This window comes from Notolepis coatsorum (assembly GCF_963971535.1).
Source record: "Notolepis coatsorum genome assembly, chromosome: 2".
Lineage (NCBI taxonomy): Eukaryota > Metazoa > Chordata > Actinopteri > Aulopiformes > Paralepididae > Notolepis > Notolepis coatsorum.
Window position 1 is genome coordinate 200439925 of NC_140166.1, and position 17868 is coordinate 200457792.

The 17868-nt window shown below is 41.5% G+C and overlaps 2 protein-coding genes across 2 annotated transcripts; one reads left to right on the forward strand and one right to left on the reverse strand.

Annotated features, from left to right (window-relative positions):
- Positions 1-305: 305 nt before the first annotated feature.
- On the forward strand, positions 306-1876 carry LOC311224185 (guanine nucleotide-binding protein G(I)/G(S)/G(O) subunit gamma-5). The gene is made up of 3 exons (XM_084309059.1): positions 306-487; positions 1248-1387; positions 1610-1876. Exons 1-2 carry the CDS (start codon positions 407-409, stop codon positions 1371-1373), a joined length of 207 nt encoding a protein of 68 aa, XP_084165185.1. The 5' UTR covers positions 306-406; the 3' UTR covers positions 1374-1387; positions 1610-1876.
- rpf1 (ribosome production factor 1 homolog) lies at positions 1610-15228 on the reverse strand. Its single transcript, XM_084309058.1, has 9 exons — positions 14937-15228; positions 11296-11352; positions 10210-10290; positions 10007-10102; positions 9210-9363; positions 8776-8858; positions 7837-8018; positions 5391-5517; positions 1610-2224 (listed from the first exon to the last, which is right to left on the reverse strand). Exons 1-9 carry the CDS (start codon positions 15180-15182, stop codon positions 2183-2185), a joined length of 1068 nt encoding a protein of 355 aa, XP_084165184.1. The 5' UTR covers positions 15183-15228; the 3' UTR covers positions 1610-2182.
- Between the last annotated feature and the right edge of the window lie 2640 nt (positions 15229-17868).

The window sequence follows — 17868 nt, forward strand, 5'->3', positions numbered from 1 at the left end:
GGCATTTGTATTTTATTGTTTGCATTTTGTACTTCACTTTGTATTTTAGTTTGTATTGTATATTATTTTATTTTGTATAGTGTTTCTTTTATGTTTTACTGTATGAAGCACAATCTCAGGGGGCTCACACAGAACCAAGCGTTTTTGGTTCAGCAATTTCACTGTAATGTACATGTTTGTACGGTACCAATATGTGACAAATAAAACAAAACTTGAATTACCCGGGTGTTGTAATTCCGCCGTTACGCCACCAGAGGTCGCAAATGCGAACACATGTAAAGCCGACGCCCCTTTACGACCGGAAACGTAACATTTTGGGGAGAAACAGAAGAAGCAACAGCTAGTTCTTCCGTCAAACTTTTTCTTTAAAGCGAGTGCTTTGTCCTTTATACACGTTCAAATAACAATGTCGGGCTCATCCAGTATCATAGCGATGAAGAAGATCGTCCAGCAGTTACGCTTTGAAGCCAGCATTAACAGAGTAAAGGTAGGTTTTAATCAAAATGGCGTGGAGGGGAGATATAGCCACTCTGCTCGACATGTCGATCCTCCCCGAATTGTCGTCAAACGTTCTTCTCACTGCTTTTAGTATTTCTGTAGGTGGATCTGTGAGGATTGTTTGAGCATTTCAATGAAAAACCCATCGCTCGGTGATCATTTTACACTGCAACGTGTGTCAACAGGTACAGACGAGGACGATAGCATCTGTACCTGTTGACACACGTTGCAGTGTAAAATGATTCGCCGAGCGATGGGTTTCATTGAAATGCTAAAAATTTGATTAAATTACATTCAGATGTTTTGCCAGTATACAGCACAAGTACAGTACAACGACAAATAAGCTTGGTATCCAACCAGTGCAAATGTAGCAGTGAAGTGCAATATATATAATGTACAATGATTGAATGATTACTGGGTATAAAATATACAAATTATTAGTACTACGGAGTGTAGTGCTAATCAGATTTATGTACATAGTTGTAGTATATACCGTGATACAGGTATAAAGACAGTATGATAGTAGTCATACTGGCCAGCAGCGTAACCAGTAGGATATGTAGATATAGTAAGGGGGGACTATGTGCAGGTAAGTACAGACTGGTGTGGATGGGTAAATATGCGGTGAGAATATATATGGTAGGCCTATATACCGCATTATAATACATGCCATCATACTGAGCTAAGGGTTATGTGCAGGTGTTCAAGAAAGTATGACTGAGTGGTTATATGCCGGTTTCTCTCCACAGGTGTCCCAGGCCGCTGCCGATTTGCAACAGTTCTGCCTTCAGAATGCTCAACAAGACCCTCTTCTCACTGGAGTGTCTTCTAGTACCAACCCCTTCAGACCACAGAAAGTCTGCTCCTTCCTATAGCCAACAATGTTTTTGTGAGTACTACTGTGATGCGATTAATCATACTATTTTATCATTTAATCAAGCCCCTTTTGTGTGACGTTTTGACACCCAATATGGTGAAAATGGCACCAGCCTGTAGCATCATTGCTAATGTAGGTCAACAGGGTATACAATCACTGCATTCAAACAGCCCCCCCCCCCTCCCTAACAACTTAATGACATTTGTGTTTCTCATTCATTGTATTTTTCTGCAGGTTTCTGATGTTGAGTTGCCTGATGGAACAGGTCTACAGATTCTACACTGACTATGGACTGGAATAGTCAAAACGAGTGTCCGGGAATTTGGGGACAGCCAACTAAATTGTTTTTTTTATTTTTAACTTTACCTTTTTCACATCTTAAATTGCCTGACCAATGTCTTAACCCATTTGCTTAATAGTAACTAACTAACACACGCACATGTGCCTTTTGAATTGTACATTTTTCATGTCTGACAGAATAATAAATTAGTAACATTTCAATCCTGTATGTACATGTTTTATTTTGATGTAAAATTCCATACATTTCAAGTCCACTAGATGTGTCATTAATACGTCATACCACAAATCACTGTCCTGGCACTTGAGACAGACGGCCTGGTACAGTGATTGTGCCAACAAGGTGATATTTATCATAATGTCAATATTTTCACCCTTGTCATTACTGGCAGAGCTGTCAACATAGGTATCCTGGGACATTAAAAAAAAGTGTCCATTTGCACTAAACACACTGGTAGCGTCATGTCTTGGACAACACAGTACCCACTGAGGATGGTTGTTGCCGTTTGCTCAAAGTTGGAATTTCCTTCTGCAGGCATCCATTTCATGCCGCTGGAAAAAGAGAAAAGACAGGGGGTTTAAGACCAAGAAAGATTACGAAGCAGTGACATTTGGTATTAAGCTTACAACAGTTTCCCTAATTTGTTAAAAAGTGACACACATTTACATTTGGCTAACAAGAGGTTGACTATGCAAATTTGGGGCAAATATCAAGGCTGTACAACTGGCATTCCAGTTGATTCCATTGGTGGAGCCCAGAGAGACTTGTGTAGAACACCCCTATTTGAGTCTCGTGCCAAGGTCCGTTTCAGGTGATGTCTACTGAGGACCCGACAGTGCTGGCTTCTGTTTCCATGGTAAATTGAGCTGTTGTTCTCTATTGTGCATTTCCCAAAGCAGAGAGCTTAGCATGTTTAGTGTAGTAAGTGCCATTTTACTATAAGTTATATAAAATATTTAGATTTGGCAAAAGAGCACATGCTTCCGACAACTTTTCAATAGTCTCCGAGCAACAGCAGCAGCCACGACCACCGATTCTGAGCGCTGCCAGCTGAAACGGAGGGGACTGTGTAGCAGAGTGACCACTCCCCTGCCATCAATGAGAAGTTCTCCACTGAGCTTGTTTGTGGCATACAGACACTTTGAGCTCGAATTAGCTCAGAATGTTAGTTATATTCTGTTCGCAAATTTGTCGTTCTCTTGGATAACACTCATTATTCACTATGAATATACTGCGTGGCAGGACAGCCCCAATTGATGCCTTGCACAGAATGTTGATGTAGTTCTTTCTTCCAACATGGCTGCCTGTAACCACTTTCAAAAGAAAACTCCTAATTGCTGTGTAGTGATAGAATAGGTAGTTCCACTGCTCCTGCTTTGATGTTGAATTTTTTTAATTTGGTTGATATGTTTTATTGGGCTTGTATTTTTTTAAACTGAATTTGACTTAATTTAAAATATGTTGTATGGTAGTCTACTGTATGTTTATTGTGTCTTGTTATTTATGTTTTGTCATTTGTGCTTGCCTTCTTGGCCAGATCACCCTTGAAAAAGAGACCTCGGTCTCAATGGGTTTTTATTTTCTGGTTAAATAAAGGTTTGATGAATGTGAGAGCCTTGCACGCACTGGCTGTAAAACAGGAATATAGTCTTATTTGTCTGATGGCAGCTGTCAAAAGAAACATTTGTACCCAATGCTGCAGTAGTAAATTCACATGTTGTAAACCAATGAATAATGATAACTAATGTAATTTATATGTAGGATTACTTATAAATGAGTTTACCAGATCCAAAAACAAATGTTATAACTTTTTAATTAACCTGGGGAACATGTCAACATCTGGGTTTCAATTATCAAGGCAGGCTATGATATAATATGTAGCCTAGAACAAACATCTGGCTTAAACATCTAGCCCAGGGACTACAACTGAAAACTAGCAACCCTGCTAATGTTAGCATATTTACAGTTTTTAATTTGTATTAATTTATAAATGTATAACTGTTGATATGCACTGTCCCTGATAAAAATAAACTGATGAGTGCTTGAAGTCAAACTTGCAGGAAGGTTTGTACAGGCTGCACTACGCACACACTGGTCTAGCCTCACTGTAAGGATGTTGGGAGCTTTGGTCTAGCCTCACTGTAAGGATGTTGGGTGCTTTGGTCTAGCCCCACTGCAAGGATCTTGGGAGCTTTGGTCTAGCCCCACTGCAAGGATGTTGGGAGCTTTGGTCTAGCCTCACTGTAAGGATGTTGGGAGCTTTGGTCTAGCCCCACTGTAAGGATGTTGGGAGCTTTGGTCTAGCCTCACTGTAAGGATGTTGGGAGCTTTGGTCTAGCCCCACTGCAAGGATGTTGGGAGCTTTGGTCTAGCCCCACTGCAAGGATGTTGGGAGCTTTGGTCTAGCCCCACTGTAAGGATGTTGGGAGCTTTGGTCTAGCCTCACTGTAAAGATGTTGGGAGCTTTGGTCTAGCCTCACTAAGGATGTTGGGAGTTTTGGTCTAGCCTCACTAAGGATGTTGGGAGCTTTGGTCTAGCCTCACTAAGGATGTTGGGAGCTTTGGTCTAGCCTCACTAAGGATGTTGGGAGCTTTGGTCTAGCCCAGGGGTCGGCAACCTGCGGCCTCATGCGGCTCTTTAGCCAATCAGCTACGGCTCCCTGGCAAGAATTTTTTTTTTTTTTTTTTTTACTTTTTTTTCCCTCTTATTTTGGAGATCGATGTCATACTGTGACACTGAAATGAAAAAATATTTCATCAACCAAGATATTTAGTCAACAAAAGGCTTGCCTGTATGCCCGATATGTGGTGCAAAATTTGCGAACAACGAAAAACTTACTTTTAATTTTATAGATTTTCCACAAATAAGGGAAGGACTCTAATAGAGCTGCATAGTTCAGGGTTTTATTTCAAAGTAGGTCTACAGATGTCAGTGTTTTTTCTCCTTTTCTGTGTTTTATTTCAAAGTAGGTCTACACATGGTAGTCTTTTTTCAAAGTGGACTACTTTTTATTTGATAAATGTTCCACAAATAAAGGAAGGACTCAAATATACCTGAATAGTTCAGGGTTTTATTTCAAAGTCGGTCTAAAGACACCAGTGTTGTCTCCTCTTCTGTGTTTTATAAAAAAATAGGTCTACACAGCCAGTATTTTTTCTCCTCTTCATAAGAGTTTGAGGTTTTCAGGTAAAAACAGCAATTAAAAAGTCAATTTTTTTTCTTTTTGTTGCTTTTATAATCCCATTAATGCAACAAACTGTGTGCTATAAGTATAAAGTATAATAAATCGCAAATTACTTTGGGTATGCAATTGTCAGGCATTTTATGCTAAATGTGGGGTATGCTTGGGGATATATAAAACGTTATACACTGTTATCTTCATTTTAAGGGTAAATAGGTTGTGCGGCTCCCTGAGCATTTTATTTTGTGGGACGGGGGAAAAGTGGCTCTTTTGATACTAAAGGTTGCTGACCCCTGGTCTAGCCTCACTAAGGATGTTGGGAGTTTTGGTCTAGCCTCACTGTAAGGATGTTGGGAACTTTGGTCTAGCCTCACTGTAAGGATGTTGGGCTACTTAGCTCATGCAACCGTCTCGTGCATTTTCTTTGCCCTCATCCCTTATATGTTCGACAAACATTGAACGCCCAGGGTTCGATTCCACCCCACTAAACAAGGCAGGTGTGAAACCATCCTAGGATAAAGAAATGTGTACTCACCTTTAGAACCCACTCATATTCTCCAAACTTGGAGTCAAACGTGCCTTTCTGTAAGGAGCGGAGTTTGAGGGTGAAACGTGGCCCGAGCTCTTGAATGCCAACTCGTTTTTCATTCTTAAAGATGTATCTTAAAAAAATTAAATAACAGAAGCAATTATTACAGAGGCAATGCATCTTTTAATATACACAGGGTTCCTGCAGATTTCAATTCAAGACTTTTTAAAATACATTTTTAAATAGAATTTAATACGTATTTCACGTCCATACTGGCAAAAATAAAGTATGAAGTGAAATTACTAAGAAAGAATTAATTCCATACAAATTAGTTGGGGGGGGGCAGGCTATTACCATACTGCTTATTCGCAGCACAGACATTTCCCCAAACATATTTATATGCAATAGAGAAGAAATCAACATAGAAGTTCTGATTATTAAATGTAAGACTTAAGACCCCACAGGGAACCAGTATAATATAGATATAAGTTAACTTTGACCCATTATGAAACCACAGTAGTAGAACTGTTGTCTTCCACATATATATATATATATATATATATCTGCAATCTCTGTATCTCATGTGCCGAGGTCCGTCTCTTCATGTACTCCTAAATCCATTAAAGCAACTCGATTCGGATGTATAATCTAGCATTCCAAAATAAGGCATAGAATAAATATACCAAATATATTCATTTTTAATTGGCAACACGTTTTAGAAGTGCACCTTATATTTCTGGTGGCTGAGTGCACAGCTATAAATTGCCCCATTCTCAAAATAAATGATCACAGCAATAAAGTAACATTTAGTGTATTTATTTTTGCAATGATGGATTATGCCTCTGAAGTGAGCAGTGTGTCTGTGCAAGTCGTTTCTGACGGAGTTGGCTATATGATGAGAGAGGGACTTCTGCACAGCAACAGGTGAGAAATGACAGCAGGTGTGTATGTGGAAGTCACTACAGTTGCACAATAAAAGCCTAGTGTTAATTCTTCAATTTAAACCCACGTACAATGTTAGCCGGTAGACCTAGGGCTGGGCGATAAAACGATAACGATAACTATCGCGATAAATTATTTCCTCGAAATAAACATGAAACGTGGTCGCAAAGTTTCGATATATCGATTTTCCAAGCTTGGATATGAGCACGCACTAACAACCAATCAGTGAAGGAGATGGCCGAGAGCGAAGGAGACCCGGAAGGAGACCCAGAGGTAGGACTCACTCAACAACAAGGCTTGCTAGGCTAATTAGCTTGCACGGCGATGTTTTATATATTTACGTGCCGAGTATGTGTGTGGCGTGAATTCTGAGGCCACGTTTATAGTAGTGTGGGGTATACAGTGGACGTTGTTTCAATATATTGTGGCGGAAGAGAGTATTTTACTGTCATATTTAGCACATTGTCATGGAATACACCGCTTAGAAGCAACAGGCTGGCTAGGATAACTAGCTTGCACGGCGATGTTTTATATATTTACGTGCCGAGTATGTGTGTGGCGTGAATTCTGAGGCCACGTTTATAGTAGTGTGGGGTATACAGTGGACGTCGTTTCAATATATTGTGGCGGAAGAGAGTATTTTAGTGTCATATTTATTACATTGTCTCATGAGATACTCCGCTTGTCGGCTAACTGCTAACGTGCGCGGACTGATGACGACATCAACTCGAGACATTCGCTTAGAAACAGGCTGGCTAGGATAACTAGCTTGCACGGCGATGTTTTATATATTTACGCGCCGAGTATGTGTGTGGCGTGAATTCTGAGGCCACGTTTATAGTAGTGTGGGGTATACAGTGGACGTCGTTTCAATATATTGTGGCGGAAGAGAGTATTTTAGTGTCATATTTATTACATTGTCATGAGATATTCCGCTTGTCGGCTAACTGCTAACGTGCGCGGACTGATGACGACATCAACTCGACTCGAGACATTCGCAGCAGCATAAGAAGTTAATTAAACTTGACAGACATTATATCGACGATAATTATCGATATCGAATTATATGAAAATAATTTTATAATTTTATCGCGATAACGTTTTTGGTCATATCGCCCAGCCCTAGGTAGACCCTCCTGTATATGACCAGTCCCTATAGCAATTTACAGTCAGGGTTAACACTCGAGGGAAACCCTGAGGTCCAGATATTGAAAACGCTGTACAAAGTAGATGCGATCAGTTTAGGTCTTCGCACGTATGAGGTTATGACTTTACCAGCAAGGTGGGCGCAGATTCATGAAAATCAAACTTGCTCACTTTTATTCTGAGTCACCAATAAGTATGGCTTAACGACTCCAACTACCCGTCAATGCGACACAACACAAGCGATTATTTCTTGCACATGAGATGCTCCCAAACCCTTGTGTCCACAGCAAGAACCAACAATGGCAAACAAAATTTTATAAATAAACAATTAAATAAGTTGGGTTGTGGTAAGAAGAATACACACCTGTGGAATCTGAAAAAGACGAAATCTCTCTGGTTGTGGAACGTGGCCACCTGCCGACCAACAAACTGAGGGTCATTTGGAAAGAGTGCGGCGAACAGTCTCCCGATGCTGTGGCCGAGGCGCGTGGTGAAGTTGTTGAGGATCACCTCCGGGTGGTGCTCTGTCGGCTCCTTCCCTCGCCTCTGCAAGAGAGCACATGTCATTTAGTCAGGAGTGATCACATCTCAAGAGAGCACACGTCATTTAGTCAGGAGTGATCACATCTCAAGAGAGCACACAAGGATCCCTGCATCCGTTTCCATCAAGGGGAAAAAAATAAAGTTGTTGCTCACGTTTTAGTTAAATGGTAAATGGTGCATTTATAACAGCTTTTATCCAATTGACAATTTTGTTTAATTTTCTTAACACATTCACACACCGATTGCAGAAGCAACCATGCAAGGTGCCAACCTGCTCATCAGGAGCAATTAGGGGTTGAGTGTCTTGCTCAAGGACACACAACAACATGCTGCCCCTGAGGGAAGCGGAAATCTAACCGGGAACCTTCAGATTACCAGACGATCCGCTCTACCTCCTGAGCCACTGTCTCCCCTAAAACATTACATAATTTTAAGATAATCAAATTTTGATTATTTGCGATATGGACCATGTAGACTCAGCCACTTAGTTATGTGGAATAAGCATGTCATCCTGTGGCCAGGTCTACAAGGTCTTCATTCCATCAAGCTGGCGAGGATGACCTCGTAGACGTGACGACACAATGACTCATTCCACACGATTGTAGGCGGTTGAGTCTTCACGGTCCTCATTCCTAACGATGGATGATCTTGGTGCACGTTAAGCTAACATCAAGATGTCGAATGCTTTATGAATAAATGGAAACACACAGAGCGATGGAGGGAAAGGCCAGGTGTGACAGAGGAGTGTGTAACGCCTTGCCTTCATTTCCTTGTGTAACCGGACACTGCTGACTTTGAAGTGTGCCGTGGGCCCGTCGGGGAGGTGGCAGACAACCAAGCCATCTTGATGTTGTTAAGGAAACGGGCGTCAATCACTGGGGATCTAATTGGGTTCCGGAAGCTAGATGGTCGCTATGGACACCGGTTGCCATATTTGGGGAGGATCACATTAACAGCAATTTGCATTGGAAAAAGCAGACTAAATCTGAAAGAATGCACAAGATAACTTCCCAACCATCTTAAAATGTATATCCGCCTCTAAACTGGAACAACACTGTTCGCCTCAGACAGACATTCAAACATATCGTCAGCTTCCCAAACCTGGTAGTAATGAGCTAAATTTATGACAGAATGTTTCTGTCAATGTAAAGTTCACCCATTCAGTTGCTTAGAGCTATTGCTTCAGAAGGATACTGGGCATTTTGCGGTCTTCGTTGACGACCAGGAGGTACGTGAAGCCCCTGGCTATGCACTGGGGGATGATCCTCTTCAGGGCCAGCCCTCTTCTGTAGTACACATGAGCGTCTGGGATAACTGTAGTCAGCTGGTTACAAAACCGTACTGTCCTCTGACAAGACACAAAGCAGAGAGCAACGGATGAGTCCCAACACCTCATTAATTCACACAAAGGAATACGCTGATAGAGGGCTAATGCCATGCTAAAACAGGGTATCTGACTATTTTTTCCCCAATGTGAAAACTTTTTTACAATAATATAATTACAATTCTAGTAGGCTACAAAGTAATGGAACCACTGCCATTAGACTTGGCCCGTATGAACCTCGAAGAAGGCCACAGGCCAAACGATAAAAGTCTAACAATAACAGTTGTTCTATATACTACAAGAGTTGCTGGAGTTTTGACATTTTAGGACTTGGCACACAATGACATTTTTACTTTTGGGAAACTCTGTTTAAATGTAAGAAAGAAAAGAAAAAATAACTCCCAAGTCTAAAACGTAAGTACAAAGCAGCTGCTGTCAGTCCAGGTCATTGTTCAAACTATAATGTATTAACACAATTGATTTGGCAACCACATATCAATAAACAATCCAATACATATTGTCTTACAGTGACAGGAAAATTAATATTGCCCAACATTGATGACAATCTCCCATCATGCCCTTCACTTGATGTTCTTGTGAAGCACATCGGCTCAGGCTCGGTCTGGAGCAGGTTATCTAGGAGGGGAGGGGCTGCCGTCACACTCACCCCTCGAGGTCTGTCTGAGGTTGTGATGAGGACTTTGGGGTTAGTCAGTCGATTGAAGTAGGCGGAGAATTCATCTGTTCCCTCGTCAAAGGCTACCTGCAAATAGAGGGTATCCACCCCACATGATGCACGTTCAGAAATGTCAATGTAGAGAAAAGGGAAATAATATGAACACGGTCCGAGAACAGAGAACACCACAATACCTCTTCGTCTTCTGGGTTAACGGTCGTCTCGTCGTAGACCCTCTGGTTCTCGATTGTCTTGGGGACTTCTTTCGGCGGTGCCTAAATTTTGCGACATATTTGGTACACAGAAGGTTATGTTTATGACAGCTTTAAAAGCCCAGTGTTAATTCTTCTTTACATGTGCCAAGAAGGCTATGGCGACTTACCCGTGTACAATGTTAGCCGCATGTATCGTACTGTAGTTATCATACGTATGAGGTTATGACTTTACGAGCAAGGTGGACGCAGATTCATGAAAATCGACTTGCTCACTTTTATTCTGAGTCACCAATTATGTATGGCTTAACGACTCCAGCTACCTGTCCATGCGACACAAGTGCATTGATTATTTCTGGCACATAATGCTCCCGGCTCTTCAAAATAGAAGTCCCAAACCCTTGTATCATCTTTGCTCTAATCAGTATATTTTGAAAAGCAGAAGCGCCATGAATGATCAATGCATCAGAGTGGTATCTATCTAGGGGTGGGTACCAAACTCTGTACTTTTAAGGGTACAGACCAAATTACATCGGTACTACACAGTACAGATTCACGCTAGATCAATTGGTACCAAAGTTGGGTACCTTTACATGTTTAGTATAAGAGTGTAATATACTAGACAAGAGGGAGACTTTCCCACAAATGTATATACAACTGTCCCGTCTCGAGGTCAGATAATTTAAAAACGTAATACATGATCATGTGCTTTATTTTGTGTGGTGTGTTACAACAATAAATAACTAAATGTTCTAAATAAATAACAATGATGAAATTGAGAAGTTTGGACTTTGGATTTTTTTACAACCGAAATAAAAATGGTTGTTATTACAGAGGGTTAAGTACAGAAAAAGGTACCACTGGGTACCGATATGGAATTCCAGGAACTGGTACAGGTACCGATATCGGTTCAAATGTGAAGGTACCCAACGTGGTATCTACAGCCTTACTTAGCCTATAAGCGACAGAGAATAAAGTTGAGCTAGCACACTGGTACAGCTGCTCGTTATAAACTCATCATTGATATAATATGGTTATGGTTAGTGACATGGTAATACCGGTACTCACCTTATCACCTAATGCATCCCTCTCTTTTTTCTTCTTTTTCTTCATCTGCATCTTAAACTGCAAAATTAATACAGGCAATATTTACTGTGCATTCCGAGATGGTTATGCTGCTGTTGAGGATGCTTTTCTAAGTTACTGAATGACAAGAAACCAGAACATCTCTAGCATCGACTTATTCACATTGGGCCTCATTCAACAATACTCTTATTATTTTTCTTATATTCTTGCTTACCTGTCTGTTAAGAGAACAATAAGAAAAGCCACCGCCACATTCATCAAGCCGTTCTTAAAGTCCAAATCTGTTCTTACCCAGGTTTTTGAATGGTGAATCCCCACTCATTCTAAACTGGATGCACGTTCTCGCGCAAGTCATTTGCATACAGACTACAGAGACACGCCTCGCGGGCTCATTATAATACGAGAGCTGTGGGTCTGCATCGGATCCCCCGGCCGTATTCAAGCGCTGGAGTGCTTTGCGATGGATCAAAATTAGATAGGAATAAAATGTATTGTCATCATACAGCACCTATAGCTATATAGTGGAATATACTGTATTAATATAATAGTAGTTGGCTAGTTGCACGCTTCTGGCCACCTCCCGCAGTGCGTGCATACACACGTACTGTATACAGTACGTGCAAAATCGCTCCAGCAAAGTACTGTAGGCTTTGTCAATACTGAAGAACGACTGTGCGTTGTCAAGAGTCAATCGCACAGGTTGCCACTCATCTGGCTCTGCAAATAGATCTAGAGTCTGAATATCTCCGCATATATATGACTGGCAGTGCGCATACAGTGCATGCTCCAAGTCAAACTGGATGACACATCTCTCTCAAATCCATTCTGAGAACGGAACGCAGTGCCCGCGACGTGGGTCTTGTTTGATTGATTGAAAATTGTATTAACAGATTGCAGAATGGGTACAATACAGTACAGCTCAATACGTGTACACAATTGTTAAGGGGATGGAGACCAGAGAAAGACTTTTGTCTTGTTTACATCAGGGTCCCCCATTTTAAATTCATCATAACATATGACATACAGGTAGACAGTACAGTACTGCTACATCTATACATTTATCTACAAATACAGTAGTTTGTGATACAAAATGAGTAAAAAAAAAAAAAAGTTTATACATTTTATGTAGAAACTGTACATTGGAGGAGGTGGGGGGTTGGGTAGGTGGGGTGGGGAACTGTACATTTGAGGTGGAGGGGTGGGGTGGGGGGGTATGGGTAGGCGGGTGGGGGTAACTGTACATTGGATTATCGATGAAACCTACTTGGTCCAAGAAGAGGGTCTTGTGTATTACTGGGTTTAAGTCAGTTGTTTATTTATTTATGTTTTACTGTTTGCATACGAGGTGGTCCGAAAATGTTCTTGATAACAATCTAGTGGTCCGCATAAAACAGAAGTTTGGGAACCACTGAAGACGATCTCTAAATATGCGTTCTATGCTACGTATACAGTACTGCATATCATGTCATAAATGTCATGATATATATCTGTATATCTGTATGTTGTGTATGTCATAAATGTCATTATGAAGTGAAAATGGGGGACCCTGATGTAAACAAGACGAAAGTCTTTCTCTGGTCTGCCTCCCCTTAACAATTGTGTGTATTGAGCTGTACTGTATTGTACCCATTCGGGCGACCAGAGCATAACTGTTCTAACAGCAATATATAATCCATTTCAGACATAACGCACGCAATAAGTTATAATAATAATAATTATTATTATTGAAAAGTTCTGTATTTTTAAAGTCGTATTTGGGGGCAATTAACCAATGGTAGGCTTTTTTTGTATTTATTTATTTTTTGGGTACGAATTTCTTATTTCGGTAAGAGTGCTCTCGACCACTCTTATAATTTGTTCTTGCCTGAGAAAAAAGCAACAATAAGAAAACGTTGCTGAATCCCAGGTAAGAACAAAGTAAGAGGAAATGCTAGTTAACACTTTGAGTGCCAGCAACGCGTTATCATTAGTTCATGCCGCCAGTTGAGTGCCGGCAACGCTATATAGCGTTCGTTTGTTGTATTTTATTTATTGGTGATTTTAATTCATATTTCATCAATCGAGCCTCACGCTAGTGTTGCAGTCTCTCTGAGCTCAATTGGGAAGATACCGCCCCCTATCGTCTCTCCCTGTGGTACTGCACCCCATTAGTTTAGACTGATGAAGGGGGGGGGGGCCAGTTTACTCATTTTACTTTTCCGTCAAGCCAACTGAAGAATCCATTGTGATCGCCAACCATCAGAACAGCGTGGATTATGTATTTCCAGCACCCAACGCTGAATCAATAAACACGATCGATATTTGGAATGGCGATCAGGAATTGGAATAATCTTTTTGGATAACATCTGATCTGAGGTAAGGAATCTATTTTACCAGTCTTGGGATAATCAGAGCTTTTTTCACAGATATATCAGCGTGTGCCATATGTGTGTGTAGCTGTGATCGCTGATCAGGAAATGAGAGAATCGATATTTCAGATCGCTTCTCTAGCGTGCATAAGTACACATACTATCGATAATCTAGCGTTTATTTGAAAACGATTCATAAATAGGCCAAAAAATTTCAACGTTTTTGTGTATGCCCGAATATTCCAGTAAATGGCGATTATCACGGAATCTATATATTTTCCTTGAAAACAATGGCTTTTCAAAATGCTATAAAACGGAAATGAAGCGATTAAAAAACAATCCGTTTGGACAATGTTGACTGCAAACAAGTCATTGATAAACGACGGGCAGATTAGACACATAATTTAAGACAGAGATTATGCATTCACAACGCTATCATTGAAGTGGGTTCCGGCATTCAACCACGTTTTACCACTGAAAGTGTTAAGAACTAAATAAGGCCCAATGTCACTTCATTCAAATAGCTCCTCCTTGCTTGAAGGACAGTAATGGTAAATGCAATTTTCGACTAATGTTTATTTTGATCATCATTAGTCCATATTCATGATTAGATTAGATTCAAATGTATTGTCATCATCATACAGCACAAGTACAGTACAATGAATGAAGAGAGGTTTGGCATCCAACCAGAGTGCAAATCTAAGAGTAAAGTGCAATAGTAATATATAATGTACAAGTGATTAAACTGAGTAAAAAATATATAAATGAGTACTACCGAGTGTAGTGCTAATCATATGTATGTACATTGTACAGACAGTACAGTGATACAGGTATAAAGACACTATGGTAGTAAGTCATACTGGCCAGCAGTACGGTAGGTAATTAAGGGATGATATGTACATATACAGCCTAGTATCTACAGATATGTATATAGATATGGTATCTACAGATATATATATATATATATATTGTATACACTGTACAGATATAGATAGATATATTATCTACAGATATAGATCTAGTATCTACAGATTATGTAAATGGACTATGTGCAGGTATGTACAGACAGGTGTGGGTATATATACAGCATTATTGTACAGTATGCCATCATTCAGAGATACAGGACAGCCTGGCCCCTTTCGTGACTGTGATGCACGCTCGGCCAAACCTTGTTGGCGTGCATCAGTCACGAAAGGGGCGAAGGACAGCCCTGCGTTTGTATCTATCCAACAATAAATAATGTGCTTATGTTATGATACGTTTTATGTCACTTACCGCTCGTTTCTCCTGCTTTAGTTTCATAAACATGACATGTCTGCGTTGCTTGTTCTTGATTTCAGACACGCTGAAGGCGGGTGGGAAGGCAGAGCCTTGTGGACCACCAACCTCCTCGGAACCCTTTTTCTCGACACCAGTGTCACCATTTTCCTGTTTGGGAGCCGCTCTCTGCTTCTTTGGATTCTTATTAGTCTTCTTTTTCTTGCCTTTATCCTGAGTTAGTGGAACTTCTGTGATGTCCATGTTGTCAGCTGAGCGATGTATTCGCTGCTGCTTTTTCACGTGTGTATTCTGTTCACGTGAATACTTCCTGTTACCGGAAGTGATGGTAGCCAGTTTGGTTGGACGTAAAAAGGTGCACCACTTAGTGGTGCGGAGGAGAAATGAGCAAAAACGTACAGATTGATTGACACTGTACAACTGAACAAGCAAAACTGTACATTGGAATATTGACAAGACCATACTTGGTCAATTACTGTACATTGGGGGGGGGGGGGGGGGGGGGGGGGGGGGGGGGGGGGGGGTGGGGGGGGGGGGGGGGGTTGTGTTAGCACATTTACAGGGGCCAGTTTCGAATTGCAGTCTCCCGTAGGTGTTTTTTGAGAGTGTTTTTGAAAGTGGGTAGTGATTCACATTCCTTTACAGCTGTGGGTAGGGCGTTCCACATTAATGTGGCATAATTGCGAAACGTGTTTAGTCCCTTATTTGAGCCGAATCTGGGTTTAACATGATTTGTGGAACTCCCTCTGGTGTTGTGATCGTGGTATTCACTGACCTTTGGGAAGTATTTTGACATGTACATGGGCACCCCGGTCGTGTAGTGTATCTTGTAGACCAGGCCCATTGCAAGTTGTTGTACTCTGTCGTCTACTCTAAGCCATCCTAGGTTGTCAAAGTGGGCAGGGGTGAGGTGGGTTCTAGGAGTAAGGTCAAGCAGTAGTCTGACCAGTTTGTTTTGAGATGTTTGTAATTTTGTTTTTAGCGCCTTTGAGGTGCTTTGGTACCATGAGGTGCAAGCATAGTCGTAGTACCCCTGAATGAGTGCTCCTGCCAGAGTCTTCAGGGTGTTCTTGTTTACCAGAGAGGAGATCCGGTACAAGAATCGAGTTCGTTGGTTGACTTTTTTTATTACATTGGATGCCATTTTGTCACAGGAGAGATTAGCCTCTAGGATGGAACCCAGGTAGGTAATTTCATCTTTCCTTGTGACAATATTGTCACCCACTGTAACTGAGAAGCCGTCGGTCTTGCTGAGTTTGTTATTTGAACCGAAGAGAATGGACTCTGTTTTGCCCATGTGTAATGATAGTTTGTTATCAGCGAGCCATATGCAGATTCTGCCTAGTTCCGAGCTGAGGGTTTTTTCAACCTGTAACTTGTTCTTGTCAGAGACCAGCAGGGCTGAGTCGTCCGCAAACAGGAACAAGTTGCAGTCACAAGCTGACGACATGTCATTTGCATAAATTAGGAACAGTAGCGGTCCTAGTATGCTTCCTTGTGGAACACCACAGCTCACTGTGAGGGGGGGGATAGGGTACCGTTTACCTCCACCATCTGTTCCCTCCCCTCAAGGTAGGATTGCATCCAGCTCACTGATAGACTATCAAAACCAATTGCTTTTAGCTTGTCAATCAGAATGGAGTGATTGACCGTGTCAAAGGCCTTTTGTAGGTCCAGCATGACCATGCCGCAGTATTTGCCTGCGTCCACCTCTTGTTTGATGTGGTCATTCAAATAGAGAAGGCATTAAAAAATATATTATATTAAAAAAAACTACGCAATGAGTGAAGTCACTGGCAAAACATCTCTCTACTAACTTTAGACCACGTATTCTCTACTCTATCAAGCTATGAGATTCATGCAGACAATGACTGAGTTATATCTAAACAATGACTGAGTATTATGACTGAGTTATATGTAAACAATGGAGTCATAGCGCACTCTGCTGGACAAACTGTGATGACAACATTTCTAAATTACCTAAGTATTTTTCTCTGCATTATATTCTGTAAAAAAAGTTTTCTTATTGGCGCCTATCAGCCGATACCAGACTGTGATTTGATTAATTAGGCTGACCGATTAATCCATTACCCCTGGGGACAATTACATGTCATATGTACATGTGTCAATGGCTGTGTAACCCCTCTTAGGTTACAAAAAAGAATTAGGTAAAAAAAAGACTTAATTGAGAAAGACCTTGACTGATTGTTGACTTTACTTCACTTGTGTGAATAGTCCACGTGGATAAGAGCACCACCTACAACGGTAGCAGGCTTGGTGCCCCCACACAACTGAACCAACGGTAGCAGGTTTGGTGCCCCCACACAACTGAACCAACGGTAGCAGGTTTGGTGCCCCCACACAACTGAACCAACGGTAGCAGGTTTGGTGCCCCCACACAACTGAACCAACGGGCTCCAATTTCTACACACTGACTAACATTTACATTTTTACATTTAGCTGAGGCTTTTACAAGTTCTGTATGATAGGTCAGCAGGAAGTCTTTCAGGAAGGAACTCTTTCAGCTGATGGTCATCAAACAGTGTTGAAACTTGAGAGCCAGTGGGATCGAATCCGGGCTGTGGTGCCTCCGGCTTGGCCGACCGTCCATACTAACACAATTGGCAGTGTTAGCGGGTGAGAAGCCGGCGTGGGTGGGTCCTGGTCGTTGTAAACAGCGACTCCTACAGTTCGGTCGGGGCGCCTGCACAGCAAGGAAAGGATCTGGGAGAGGTAGTGTGACCTTCCACACGTTACACTCTCCCAGTGAGAGTCCGCGCTGTCAGGTGAAAAAAAAAAAAAGCGGCGGGCTGGGTACACATGTGTCGGAGGAAGCATGTGATAGTCTCCGCCCTCCCAGACCGACGGTAGGGGGTAGAGTGCGCAACGACCGGGAAGGGGATTGGTAATTGGCATAACGACTAACATT

What these genes read in the sequence shown, in the direction of transcription:
- LOC311224185 (XM_084309059.1), top strand. Translation starts at nt 407, where the DNA reads ATGTCGGGCTCATCCAGTATCATAGCGATGAAGAAGATCGTCCAGCAG. An exon ending in CCAGCATTAACAGAGTAAAG is followed by an intron (nt 488 to 1,247) that starts GTAGGTTTTAAT and finishes TTCTCTCCACAG; the next exon opens with GTGTCCCAGGCCGCTGCCGA.
- rpf1 (XM_084309058.1), bottom strand. Translation starts at nt 15,182, where the DNA reads ATGGACATCACAGAAGTTCCACTAACTCAGGATAAAGGCAAGAAAAAG. An exon ending in CGAAGACCGCAAAATGCCCA is followed by an intron (nt 8,859 to 9,209) that starts GTATCCTTCTGA and finishes AACAACATCAAG; the next exon opens with ATGGCTTGGTTGTCTGCCAC. An exon ending in GGTTACACAAGGAAATGAAG is followed by an intron (nt 8,019 to 8,775) that starts GCAAGGCGTTAC and finishes GCTCTCTTGCAG; the next exon opens with AGGCGAGGGAAGGAGCCGAC.